Below are 13643 nucleotides of genomic sequence, written 5' to 3'. Positions count from 1 at the left end.
TTCTGTTATGGTTGCCTTCGCCTGCGAATACCCACGAGATAATTCAAGAAAAACTTAAACTAAACTTCTTATGTGTTTCAGTCGTATGAAAGATTTTGAGATTATGTACTTGAACATGTGATTATTCATTTTATGCTAGTTTATGAATCAGAAATGTGATATGCAATTGATTGGTTCCCTATTACTTGTTTAAATATGTCATGCTTTATCTCAGTTATGTTTTTCGTTAAATATTCAATTACATTGCATGCTTGCTACAAGGTACATCAGCATAATCATAGTATTCTCCTACTCAGACTAGTTATAGTCTTATTCAAATTACTTTACCATTTTTCAGGAGAAGAATAAAGGAATAAGAGCGGTTGCGGGATGTTTAGAATTAGTTTAGTTAGTTTTCATTCTATTATTAAAATGTTCAGCACACTTGGTTTATAATTAATTGTTATTAGAAATGAAATGGATGGTATTTGCATTGATTTTCCCTGTGACGTGCCCTAGATGCTTAACCTGGTTTAAATTGAATATTTTCGCTGTTGTATAAAAAAATAAAAAAAATCCTCAAAAATTCAGGTTGGATTTCAGGTCGTTACAAGTTGACCACATGTCCCACACATCTGGAAAGTAATATTATCAAGGTCCGTAAAGTGTAGGAAGAATCCCTGTTCTTCCAATGATGCAAGGTCAACCACAACTCCCTAGCATAGACACCCATAGAAACTTACAGCAACACATCTCTTGAAGAGTGACAACAATAAAAGCCATTGTGGGTTGATCAATTTTTTTCCTAGAGACATATTCAAGATTCTTAACAGTAGAACTTTGAGATGGCTGCCTTCATCCACTTCCACATACACAAGAACTCGGCAGGCACTGGTAGAGTCCAGTTGAGATGCTCCATCAAATCTTGGATGTTGGTGGAGTGATTTGCTTCTTCCACGTGATGAAGTAGGGAGAATCCAACTTGTTTGGGACAAAGCTGATTAAGAAAGGAGTTGAATTGGGATTGGATGGCAATATATTGAAATAAAGAAATAAAAGAAAAGAAATGCACAAAAGAAGATTCAGTAAAAAGAATAGAATCAGATCAACAAAATGATCTGATCTGGACGAAACATAAAACTTTCTTTTCTAATATTAAGAGGAAATATAGAGAAGACAAATTTCATTAAGTCAAGAAACAATGTAGCAGCAACAAAATGACAAATAGGGATAATGAAAGGCATAAAACAAGACACAATCAGGTAATCTGGAACCAGCAGAAGCAGGTCGGTAATGGTGCTGATGACAGGAATCATGACAGCCACTTCTCTCTTTTTTTTTTAATTTGATCTGGTCAGATATATATATATATATATATATATATATATATATATATATATATATATATATATATATATATATATATATATATATATATATATTGAATCAGCTAGATTCAGATGACCCCCCTTTTCTTAGAGGTCTTCTCGTTTTTTCAAATGAGATTTAAAAAATATAATAGCCAACTCCAACAAAAATAGGATGAAGATATGACAGACGTGATTAACAAAGACAAAGATCAGATCTGTGATGGATCAGATTAGGGAAAAAAATAAGTAGAAATCAAAAGAGTTCAAAGAGGACAAATTTTTTTTTGAGGATACACGAAGGAATAGAAGAAACAAAAGGTGAAACTTATCTTGTAAAGGAGTGAAGGAGATCAACAGAAGCTTCAATATGAAGAGCACTTACATCTCACCCCTGCTCTGATACTATAATAAGATGTCATGGGGTTCAGGCCTGCCTTGGGAATAGTGCCTTATGGAGTCTGTGACGTGAAGGAAAAAGAATAGAGAACAGAATAGCAGCCAAGAAAAGAGAACAACCCCAGATGGTAGGGTTTACATCCTTTTATGTTAATCCACTATACTTCTCGGGAACATAAATGCCCACAGCATGAACACAAAAGTGAATACAATCTAACTTACAGCTTAAGCTATTGCACAAAGGCATGCCTATTCTTAACAATGATCACTCTTGACTTAAGTAGGCCAATCGAGCCTAGCCGACCCCGTCGGCATGGGGCTTAAACCCAACCCAGCTGAACCCATTTAGCTGGGTGCAAAAGGCCACCCACCTGCCACAAACCAAATCCTTTTTTTTTTTAAAAAGGGGTCTTAACACCCAGTCAGCTGGGGTTCAGATCAGGCCCAGCCGACCCTGGTCGGCTGAGTCTGGTCTGGTCAAACCCAGCTGGGACTAGCAGGAGGTTGCCAGGCCTGTGCCAGTCCAGCGAGGAGGCTGGACTAGGCCTGACAGGGCCCTGCCAGCCCAATCGAGTTCACTCGGTTGGGTCTGACAGACCATGCACAGGCCTGGCCTGGCCTGGCCCCGTGTATGTTCTGCCAGGGCCTGGCAGTCAGCCGAGAATCCCTCGACTGGCTGCCAGCCGGCCCAAAATTTTATTTATAAAAAAAAAATCACAACTCTGTTTTCTTTTTTTTTAAGAAACAGCAGGCTGCCCAGCCGGAACCACTCGGCTGGGCCCTGCAAGCCCAAGTCAGACCTGTCGAGGCTGCACCCCAACGGTCCAAGTCTGGCTGGGCCTGGCCAGCCGAGCAGGGCTCGACTGGTGTGCGGGTCAGACCATGACGCCCAAAGTAAACCAGCATACTGCTATATATATAATTTTTTTTTTCTTTTTGATGTTCCCAACATGTGTGTGCATGTATCATCTTATACACAAGTGGTTCAAATACCGGTTTCAAAAGAAGAACACATGCATATACATATTTTCATTAACACATGCTTTTATATGCAATTTTACATTCACATGAGCATAAACCTTGAAATACTTGTAATATGCATATACAGCAACAAATATGAAAACATAAACATACTAACCACTCCAAAAAATATTCAGATTTACCATTTTTAATGATGAACGCATGCATAGGAATTATTCCACCATAATCTTACATGAATCTATCAATCCATAACGTGGACCATCTATGAAAAAAACGAAAATATCATAATGCAAGCACATAACAAACTATTTTATCATGAAATAAATTTTGTTTTAGCATAAAAAGAAGCATACACAGAAATTTATTTTTGAAGAGGTGAATAAAATAAAAAACGAATCCATGGTAGAGGATCCATAAATCTTCTTTCATATATTTTAGAGTAAACATATAGATCTACTCTTTTCCCATGGATTTTCATCAAAATCATGCATGAAAAACCCATCTCCATTCAATTTCTCACTTGATTCAAGAGAGGAAACCCATACATTTAACCGTAGGTCGAAAAAAAAGCAACAAAAATAGTGAAAAGCGTTGGATGGCTGGAGAAGAAGGCTCCTCCATCTTCCTCTTCCTCTTCCTCTTCCTCTTCCTCTCTTTTCGCTCCCTCTCTATTTTCTTCTCTCTCCTTTTTCTTTTTCCCTTTCTCTTTTCTTTCTTTCCTTTTTTTGATCTTAAATAGACCAAGAGGGGGGTGATGCCCCCCCCCCCTTCTCCAGCCCTTTCTAGATGGGCTGGAGATGGGGAGTTTCCTCATTTGAGTACTCTCTCTCGCACCCTTTCCAAAAATTTAAAAATTCCTTTTAAGTTGACTTTTCAAAGTTTTCAATTTTTAAAAATCTCTTCTCAAACCTTCTTTAGCCTTTTTAGGTATCTTTAAGGACTCTATTTAGAAGTTCTAAACATCCATACAAATAAAATTCGGAATTGAATAAAATTAATTAATTATTAAGTATTAAATAATTAATAATTATCCAGAAGATTACAAAAAAAACCAAATTAACTTGGGAGACTTCTTAACCTTAATTAACTCTAATTTAAAGCTTTTTAATGACTTCAAAGTTAGAAAATCGTTGGGCATGAATTTAGATTTGGATCCGGATCCAAGATCCAAATTCATTTTCAAAAATCCAAATGGATTTTGAACTGGACCAAATCTAGATTAATATGGGTCTTGAATAAAGTCCAGAGCCATATTAATTTGGATTAAATCCATTGGATCCAGTCTGATCCAAATCCGGATCTGAACCGACAAACTGCTCTTTTTTTGGAAGAACACGATTTCTGGGACAACCGGAACTCGAATTCGAAAAAGTAACATATCCTTGTGCTCGGCATTCCGAGATGCATCCAACACTATATCACATAAATATTAATTCTGAATTTCGACCGAAATAACCTGAATTTTGCTTGAATTTAAAGGTCAAAAATAAAACTTTTTCCTACCTTTTAAATAGCTCGTTTACACTTAGTTGATGAGACTTGGGTCAGACCCAAATTCAAAAGCATCGGTCTAATATCGAGGTTCAAACGATTTTTCTTTTATACTTAGCCAAATTTTCGAAAAATCTCAAAACGACTAAGTGTGAGAATATGTGACATTACAGTATTATAACTCTTACTCCCTCCAACAAGTTGGTCCCTCCATCATTGTGTCTCAGTACATGAAAAGGGTTTTTAAAAACGGGGTAAGAACCGAAGATTTCATGTGAGACCTTCTTGAAATCCAACAATAAGAAAATTGGCATAAATCAAATCAAACATAAGTTTAAGAAGGTTCAACAATCATCACATATTCGTTCTAAGCTTTCAGTACAAACAGTTTAAATAAGCAATCAACAATTCCATGCTAAATTAAACATTTAGGGATGCATGAATTAATACAACATGCATAAATGTCTTTTTAACTTTAATTATCAGTATTGTTTTTGCATGCATGTCCCTACTTAATGCACACAATTAAGTCCTCAATTATATAAAACCCACGGATACTCAAAACGGGCCAAATTCTCGAGGTTCAAGGTAGTTCTCAATGGTATCTGAACACATAATTTGTATTTTATTTACTGGGTTCTAAATATGTTCCTCGATCAACGTCACGAATCACCACCATCAATCAAAACATTAGGAATCATCGCCGAGACGACAAGGAAATCAACATTCATTGACATCACTTTCTCGGTATACCAATAATTACAATTGAGTCTAACAATACCACCCCTAGACAAAGTGACGAGAGTTATCTACAACCGTTATCGAGAACACAAATCACACATCCAGTTCTTGGATAAAACAATGCACACGGTGTTTAGTATCCTCACGGTCCCCCGTGACTGCCATCAGAGATTTTCACCCTTTTAGAGGGCCCTTAAGGAAGAAAAGTTATTACATTATTTGATATTTTTTACCAATCTTAATCAATTAAGAGTTCTTTACACGAACAATTATGCAAATCCACATACAATAACAAATTTGGGCGATTGCCCTATCAATTTCAACAGTGTAATTAATTCAACAGTAATACACATGCTCCTGGCCTCCAAAGGCCCATTTCTGGTTCACACATGACCACTACACAATTTAATGTAATTTAAATAACATTGCAAAATTTTCAAAGAACACCAATCACCCATGGATGAATACAATTTAGTATTGACAGTGCACAACACATGATATCAAATAATATTCAAGGCTAGTAAACGAATGCAAACTTTATCAAGCACATCAGCTTTAGCATATTGGTATAAAATCAAAACTTTTTGTGACCCAAGTTCAGGACTTATTAGGTTCAGATTCAATTAAATACCCATCACAGACCAGATTTCACAGCTCCAACAGAAATCACATTTTGGGGACAGCGTAAAAAGAATTTCAGTTTTTCAAACAACTCTTCAAATCGGATTTCTAATCCATTTGACAAAACAATTTACTCAAATTGAAAGAAGCAAATCCCATTCATAAAACCAATCTCATGTATGCAAAGCTCCAACTACTATAATCAGATTTCTTAAGGCATGACAACAAAATACTAAAATCAAATTTGAAGCATAGTAAGCGCATAACTGAATTTGTGCACGAAACCTAAGCTAAAGCAAGGAATTAAGTATGATATTGGATAAAGAACCGGATAACAAAGAATTCAGAATGCATTGACTGCAGCACTTGATATATATGTTGCTCGACCCACCCAAACATGACACAAGAACTCAGATTTTTGTCCAGAAAAATCCAGATCCACAAGTTTAAATAAAACTCAGATTGTTTCTATTAAATTTCCCCTCAATCTCAATTAAACGACAGTTCAGGTTCTGTTTCTTCAAAAATCCAGATTTAGGACTTTCCCTAAAAGAAATCAGAATTTGTCAGTACAACATGAAATTCAGGTTTATGAATAAAGTCCCAAATTTTACATATTCATGAAAAACTCAGTTTTAATTAGAAAAAGAAAGAAAACCCATATTTAAGACAATACCTAACCATAACTCTGATTTAATCAGCTGTGTCCAGATTTAATATGACTGCATTCCAGACTTCTCGGAGCACGATCATGATATGCACGAATCGAAGAAACCAGTTTTAACAAATCAAGAATAAAACTGTGGTTTTTATTTGTCACTTGGGATCAGATTTATCAAAATAAAAAGACTGGCACTTTGTTTAAGCAAACAGCTAACCAAAAACGCGGACAGCATGACCGATCCCAAGCATAGGGCATGACAGAACAAAAGAAAATAAAAAAAGAAACTGTACTTAATCAGACTTTCACGCAAAAATCAAAGCATGGTAAAAAAATCTGCGCAAAGTCCAATCATATCAAAGATCAATCTAGATTAGACAGAAGGCAAATTTCAAGAAAAATCCAAACCTGAACATGGTCAATCTGTACATACACTTATACAATCGAATTCGACATGTGCTAAACAAAATTTCTGAACACACGACCAACTGTGTATGGAAGTTTTCAGAGCACACGTTAACCTGATTCTAAATCCCAACGTGAATCTGATTCTTGGGCAGATTCTTTGGGCTTAACTTAACAACCCAACATGAAGCAAATCAAATCACGTCTCTTAGGAAAAGATTGAGCTGTGAAGATCAGGGCCTGAACAGGGACATCGGTTTTGAGAGAGAAGACATCAGGAAACAGAATGTGTATCAACCTATGGATTCTAACAAAAGACAATCCAAAGGGGTAAGCAGATCTATGTTCTTAAATTATTTTCTTTGCTTTGCTCTTAACCCCATGCCCAAATCGACTCATGCTAACCTCCTTCCGTGTTGAATTAAGGGAGAGAGAGACCCGTACCTTGCTTTCAGATTTGCGAAACTGTAAAGGAAAAAGAACACGTTGAAGCTGCAGCCCCTTTTTTTTCCTCTGACCTGCTGCTCTCTCTCTCTCTCAAAACCGATGTTGAGAGAGAGGGTTCTCTCTCAACTTATAACATGAAAAGGACTCCTCTTAGAGAGGGACGCCCTTATCAAAATAGGTGTTTTATTTCCACAAGGAAATAAAAGTCCTTCCACAATAAAACTCATCTCGGCCCAAAGGGTCCAAGATTCATATTAGGATCCATTTAACATGAGCCTCATATGTATATTATATATTATATCAATTTAAATAATAAAAATATATTTATTTAATAAAATTTACATTTATTAAATTTTATATTTAGGCAAAATTTGGGAGATATTACAGTTTTTACCTAAGATTCCACTTAATATCAGGATACCATATGCATGTACAAATTCTTGGCAAACAATGGACGGAAAAAGCTTGAATAATGACATAAAAATGTAGAGAACACTCTTGTGATAGCTCAAATGCCACAATAACTAAAGATGAAATCATGCAAATTGGCAGTAAGCCTGTAATCTAATAACCAGATCATGAGGAATCAGAACACAAGCAGAATGGTTAATCAACATTATCTTGATTTGATGTTAAGTTAATAAATTCAAGGTTTGGATTTAAGTGCTGCATAAGATATATTATTCATGTTAGAAAAATGAAGAGACAGGCTACTGATTGTGCACACTCAGACGACGAAAGAGAAGAAAACAATAGAAAAAATTAGAACATGATGAAAACAAAAAGGTCAACTTAAACTAATCAGGTGCAGATGAAAAAGATCATACAGTTAATGGCAAAAAATCATGAGTTCCTTCGCCTTCTATTGATACAACACTCGAGAACACTTTCGAATTCTTTACTCCCAATTCAACAGCACCAGCTGCTACCCTAGCAACTTTCCCAGTTTCGAATGTGATAAGGCGAGATCCTACTTCAACTTCTTCATAGTACACATTACCAGCATCTATTAAGTCACAAAAAACAACAAATATCATGTCCAATTACTGTGATACCATATTTTCTACTAAATAACACCAACCTTCAAATACAAACAAATTGAACTCTACACAAAGACATAGGTTTGTAGTCTCTCAACATGATGAAAAGTTAAAGCACCTCACCAACTTAACTGGAAAAGCACACACCATGCTCCAAAAGACAATTATATGATGCAAACACATAAGCACATATATTTGCACCATGCCCTCACAATTAATCTTCCACATAGTAGCATAATCAAGAGGCAAGCATTGGAACTGAAAACACATATGCACGAAAAACAGACACACTTGTAGGAAAGCAGTATTTTCTCACATGCCTATTTTTGAAATAACTGATTATATAACTCTCTTATTGTTATTAATATTAAATTCTGCATTTCTCATTGAGTTATATTAATAACTCTTGCATTGTCTATTAGAAGGTCAATTCTTCATTGTGATGACCATGGCGCCAACACTATCATCATGAACCCAATTTAAAACCAAGCATATTCAGTTGGACCAACATTTTTCCATGAAAGGTTGCATATCAGGAAATCAGCCCTCAGTTCATACATGTAGAGTGCCAAACTGCGGATTTGTTTATCAAGCCCCTTATCTCTACGAGAAATTGGTTTTGAAAAGCAAACTGTCCATGGTTCTTACCCAAATACAATTTTCAGTAAGTTGCCAGAGGAAGCAATGGAAAGGCTCTAGAAAGCTCCATAATACCTTAGAATGGTCAGGGCATTTTCAAAAAACCATGGCCACCAGGGGTGTTTAGGTCATTTTACCGATGGATCTCCTACCACAAATGGCCTGCAGTTGTTTGGAGTTTCTGGAACCAATATTATCTTCACTTTATGTGGCATAGTCATCTATTGTTTGTGCATAATTTGTATTGTAATAGTAAGGACACAAATATATTTATACCAAGAAACGTTTATATATATATATATATATATATATTGGTTGACCCAAAAAGACTAACGTATAGACAACTACATCCCCAAGAGGCAGTCGAACGGGGGTGTTAATGTGAGATGCCAACTGAATGATTGGCCGGACAGGGGCTAGGGCGGCTTCCTTCCCACCACGTCCTTTCTTGTGTGTCAGAGATACAAAGCGAGTGCACCGGAAAAGAACAGAAACTGGGTTGATCTATTCTACGGCGAAGCATCCGAAGCAAGACTGCACACTCACACCATTTTTGCCGAGACATATGAGCATTCGGTGGAATCAGTGAACTATACTTGCTTCTGGATAGATGTGTGGGACAAAGGGCTGGTGGTACCTGCTACCCTCACCCTTCCTCCGCTTTGAGAATCGTGTGAACAGAGAGTGGACAGAAGGAAAGGAGGACCTCATACGGAGTCGGAGTCGGAGTCGCACACTTGAGCTGTACGGGAGATAAAAAAGAGGCCAGAAGGTTCGTTCAAAGACGAAGCCAGCCTTCTTTAAGGTCTTTCTTTGTGACACAACCAATAAGCCTTAACTGATGGCTAGGCTAAAGCTCCATATACGATGGAGCTCGAGATGAATAGTTATCGAGTCATTCATGTGTTGCAAGCGGCACAACCAAGATCTCTGTTTCTCGTCAAGCACGAGAGGTGGTATGTCAAACTTTCCTGCATGAGCTAATCTGTCTACTCTAGTTAAGTAAGGAGGGAGGTTTCACAAATCTCATCAAGCTAGAGAGTTTCTCGTCCCGCAAAGCTCGTTGAATTGGGAAGTCTCATTGGTCTGTTGGGTTGGAAGGTCTAATGCGAACGTCTAGCGAAGGTCTTGCAAACAAGAAAGGAGCAAGTTAAGACGACTGATAGAGTGAAGGGTTCTTTTCTTCATCTATCTTTTTTCCCTATCTCTTAGGCACTTGACGGCCAGGCAACAAGCCCAGTCTGTCTTTCTTGTAGCTCGTGCTTGTGCCTCGATGTCTGCCTTCCTGGGGCTCTCGCTCCTGCAATCAATATTCGAGATGTTGTTTCATCCATTGCTCAAATAACGTTTTGAATAGTTCATCATCTCTATCATACGTAAGACGCAACCCATTGATCTCTTTTGGATCGAAATCTCAGGGTGGAGTGTAAACCAGATCGTGAGCGGTAACGGGCAGATGCCACTTGGTGAATGAACTAGCAACCAATGTCGTAGCCATATGTGGGACTTCGGAACCTGCACAGAGGTATAACATCGGTAGCCACCACCTCTTAGATGAAAAGAGTTTTATAATGAAATCCCCAACTCTTTAAAGTGGAAGGCAGGCATGAAACCACCAAACATATTCAGAACTTTGAAAGATACAGGAGACAAATCAACATGCACTCCATCGGTTTTGAACCGTTTGGCAAATTCCAATGCCCCCATACGAGATATGAGTGACTTCTCTTTCGATATCACTTCAGCATCTCGCATGATTGCTAGATAGCATTCTGCAACTTTAGGATCCGCTATTACTAAGTCATCATATATATATATGGAAATGTGGTAGCTGCCTAACACTTTTCTAGCTTACCACCAACCTACCGGGAGTGGATGGTGTTTTCAGGTTGCTTTTTGCAAATCTGACCCTGAAGATGTGTTCGGCATGGTCGATTTGCTAAGAAAGGACACTTGGATCATGTTTTTTTTATAAAAGACATGATTTTTTAAGCCTTGAATATTTACATAAATCTTAGACCATTGATTTTTAAATCTTATAAAAACCTATCTTTGTAGATTCGGACGATCCAAGAGTCAATTCCTATAAAGTAAAGCATGTAAAACACACTTGTTCAATCAGATTTAAGGAAAACATGGAAAAAACCCTTTAAAAGTCTGGTAGGCTGGTGTTAGGCAGCTACCACTTACTCATATATATGATGAGACGTCCAAAACCTGTCATATAGGTGTGGGTGCAACACCCCAATTTGGAAAAACATGGGTGCGCGAGTGAAACCTAGCTTAAAGGAGACCCAAGTTTGAGCTGACTCAAACCTGAATGGTTTTTGACCTATTAGACTCAGAACTGGGTTTGCTTTGACCCAGGCCTGATTCAAACCTTGGTCAAAAGTCAAAACAAGACCAGGTCTGAGTCAAATCAGATCTTATCTGCTTTGAACCAGGTCTGAGTCAAATCAGACCTGGGCTGCTTTGAACCAGGTATGATTCAGTCTTTGGTTGAAAAAGGCCCAGGTCTGATCAGACATGGGTCATGGTGACACCTAGCCCTAAGAACGTGTTGACGGCGGGCTCTAAGACGACTTTGTGTAACATAATCCAAAACATACTTGTCCTTTACTTGGCCGCAATAATTCTCTCCTTTTCGTTCCTCTTTTCAATTCAATGGTAACTTTTTTTAGGAGGTGGCATGAAGGGAACAAGAAAGTTGAACAGTAAAGGGAATCATATGGAAGTGAAGGCAGAAGGTTGGAAGATAGAAAGTACTCAATAAGCAATAAAGAAGTAAAAATTCTTCCACCAGCGTTCGGTTGATGCAGAAGGAGAAGATTAAGACAAAGAGGGGTGGCTGCAACAGATGGTACAATCCCACGTACTAGGGGTCGTGCCCTATATTTCATATGTATTGTTAAAGTCTGTCAGACCTAGATTCTGTTTCAGAGAAACAAGAAAGAGAAAGAAATGGACGAGAGAGAGAGAGAGAGGGAGAGAGAGAGTTCGATTATTTCATTAACCCTAATCACCTATTTAAATAGGTGATTAGGTGGAACAAGATTACAAGAAGGCATACCTAATTATGCTAAATTACGTATGACCACCCCACCAGACTTATGAATATTACTTTTAACACTCCCCCTCAAGCTGGAGCATATATATCTATCAAGCTCAGCTTGCTGCAACATCTTGAGAAACCTGCACTTGCGAGAGGCTTGGTCTTCAGAAGTCACATGACTAGTAGAAATATGCCCAGCCTGCACTAAGTCACGTATATAGTGACAATCAACTTCAATGTGTTTCATTCTTTCATGAAAAATTGGATTGTTACCTATACAGGTAGCTGCTCGATTATCACGCATCATCAACATTGGGGATGAAATCATCACTTGAAGGTCTTTTAGAATGGATCTAACCCACATCATTTCAGCAGTTGTTTGAGGCATAGCTCTATATTCTAATTCAGCACTGGAGCGAGCTACCACAGTTTGTTTTTTACTTCTCCAAGTAATCAAGTTTCCTCTGACAAACACGCAGAACCCTGTGGTGGACTTTCTATCATCAATGGCCCCTGCATAGTCTGCATCTGAGTATGCAATTATATCTAGGTTGGAGCTTTGTTTATATAACAATCCCTTTCCAGGGGAGGATTTCAAATACCTGAGAATCATCATAGTTGTCTGCCAATGCACTTGAGTAGGTTTGTTCATGAATTGGCTTATCTTGCTCACGGCTAAGGAGATATCTGACCTTATTACAGTGACATATAAAAGCTTACCAACCAATGATCTAAAACTTTTACTGTCAATAGGTTCTGCTTTTTCATCATACGTATGCAGTTTAGGATCCATTGGTACATTGGTTGGTTTGGCACCTAACATCTCTGTTTCCTGCAGTAAGTCAAGTACATACTTTCTCTGTGATAGAACTAACCCCTCACTGTTTCTGGCCACCTCTATGCCCAAGAAATATCTAAGAGAACCGAAATCTTTTGTGACAAAGTGCTTTTGAAGATGAATCTTTGTGTCTGAAATGTCCTTTGCACTACTCCGTGTAAGAATAAAATCTACATATACAACGATAACCACAATACCCGCGGAGGTTTTCTTGATAAACAAAAAATGATCTGAAAAGGACCTGTTGAAGCCAAATGCAGACATAATTTCAAATAACTTCTGAAACCATGCACGGGGACTTTGTTTAAGATCATATATAGCCTTTTTTAGTTTAAACACCTTGTTACACTCCCCCTGAATCTCAAACCCACGAGGTTGTTGCATGTACACAGTCTCAGACAGATCCTCATATAAGAAGGCGTTTTTCACATCTAACTGGCATAAACTCCATCCATAATGAACAGCTACAGATATGACCAACCGAATAGTCCCAAGACGAGCTACTGGAGAAAAAGTCTCAAAGAAGTCAACCCCATATGTTTGAGTACACCCTTTGGCGATCAACCGGGCCTTGTACCTTTCGATTGAGCCATCCGAGTTGTACATAATGGTGTAGACCCACTTACATCCAACGATATCTGCATCAGTGGGAGGAACAACCAAATCCCATGTGTCATATGAGAGCAAGGCATCCATCTCAACCTGCATCGCTTGCTTCCACTTAGGATCTAATAACGTTGGATGATGATTAAGTGGTACAGAAGTGGCGGAAAGAGCAGAGATAATTCTTCATGTGAACCCCAAGGTGTGCCTCAGAAACAAACTTGAAATAGGATGTAATGTGCATTGTCTTTTACCTTTCCTGAGAGCGATAGGTTTATCATCATCAACATTAGACATCTCAATATTTTCAGGAGAACTTACTTCTGAAGAAGGCAGGGATGTAGGTGTTGATTCAGGTGGTAATCTGCGAGTGTACACC

General features: G+C 38.0%; 1 protein-coding gene across 1 annotated transcript in view; it reads right to left on the bottom strand.

Moving 5' to 3' along the window:
- The window catches only part of LOC149845622 (polyribonucleotide nucleotidyltransferase 2, mitochondrial-like), a 235798-nt gene that overhangs the window by 187321 nt on the left and 34834 nt on the right, over positions 1-13643 (bottom strand). Inside the window, exon 3 of the mRNA XM_089997684.1 lies at positions 7920-8098. Within this exon, the coding sequence (XP_089853810.1) occupies positions 7920-8098 (179 nt within the window). The remainder of the gene's footprint in view (positions 1-7919; positions 8099-13643) is intronic.

Source organism: Nuphar pumila, chromosome 2 (genome assembly GCF_984573655.1).
Source record: "Nuphar pumila chromosome 2, dmNupPumi1.hap1.1, whole genome shotgun sequence".
In the NCBI taxonomy this organism is placed as follows: domain Eukaryota; kingdom Viridiplantae; phylum Streptophyta; class Magnoliopsida; order Nymphaeales; family Nymphaeaceae; genus Nuphar; species Nuphar pumila.
Note: the sequence above shows the minus strand (reverse complement) of the source record. Positions and strands in the feature narration are given on the sequence as shown.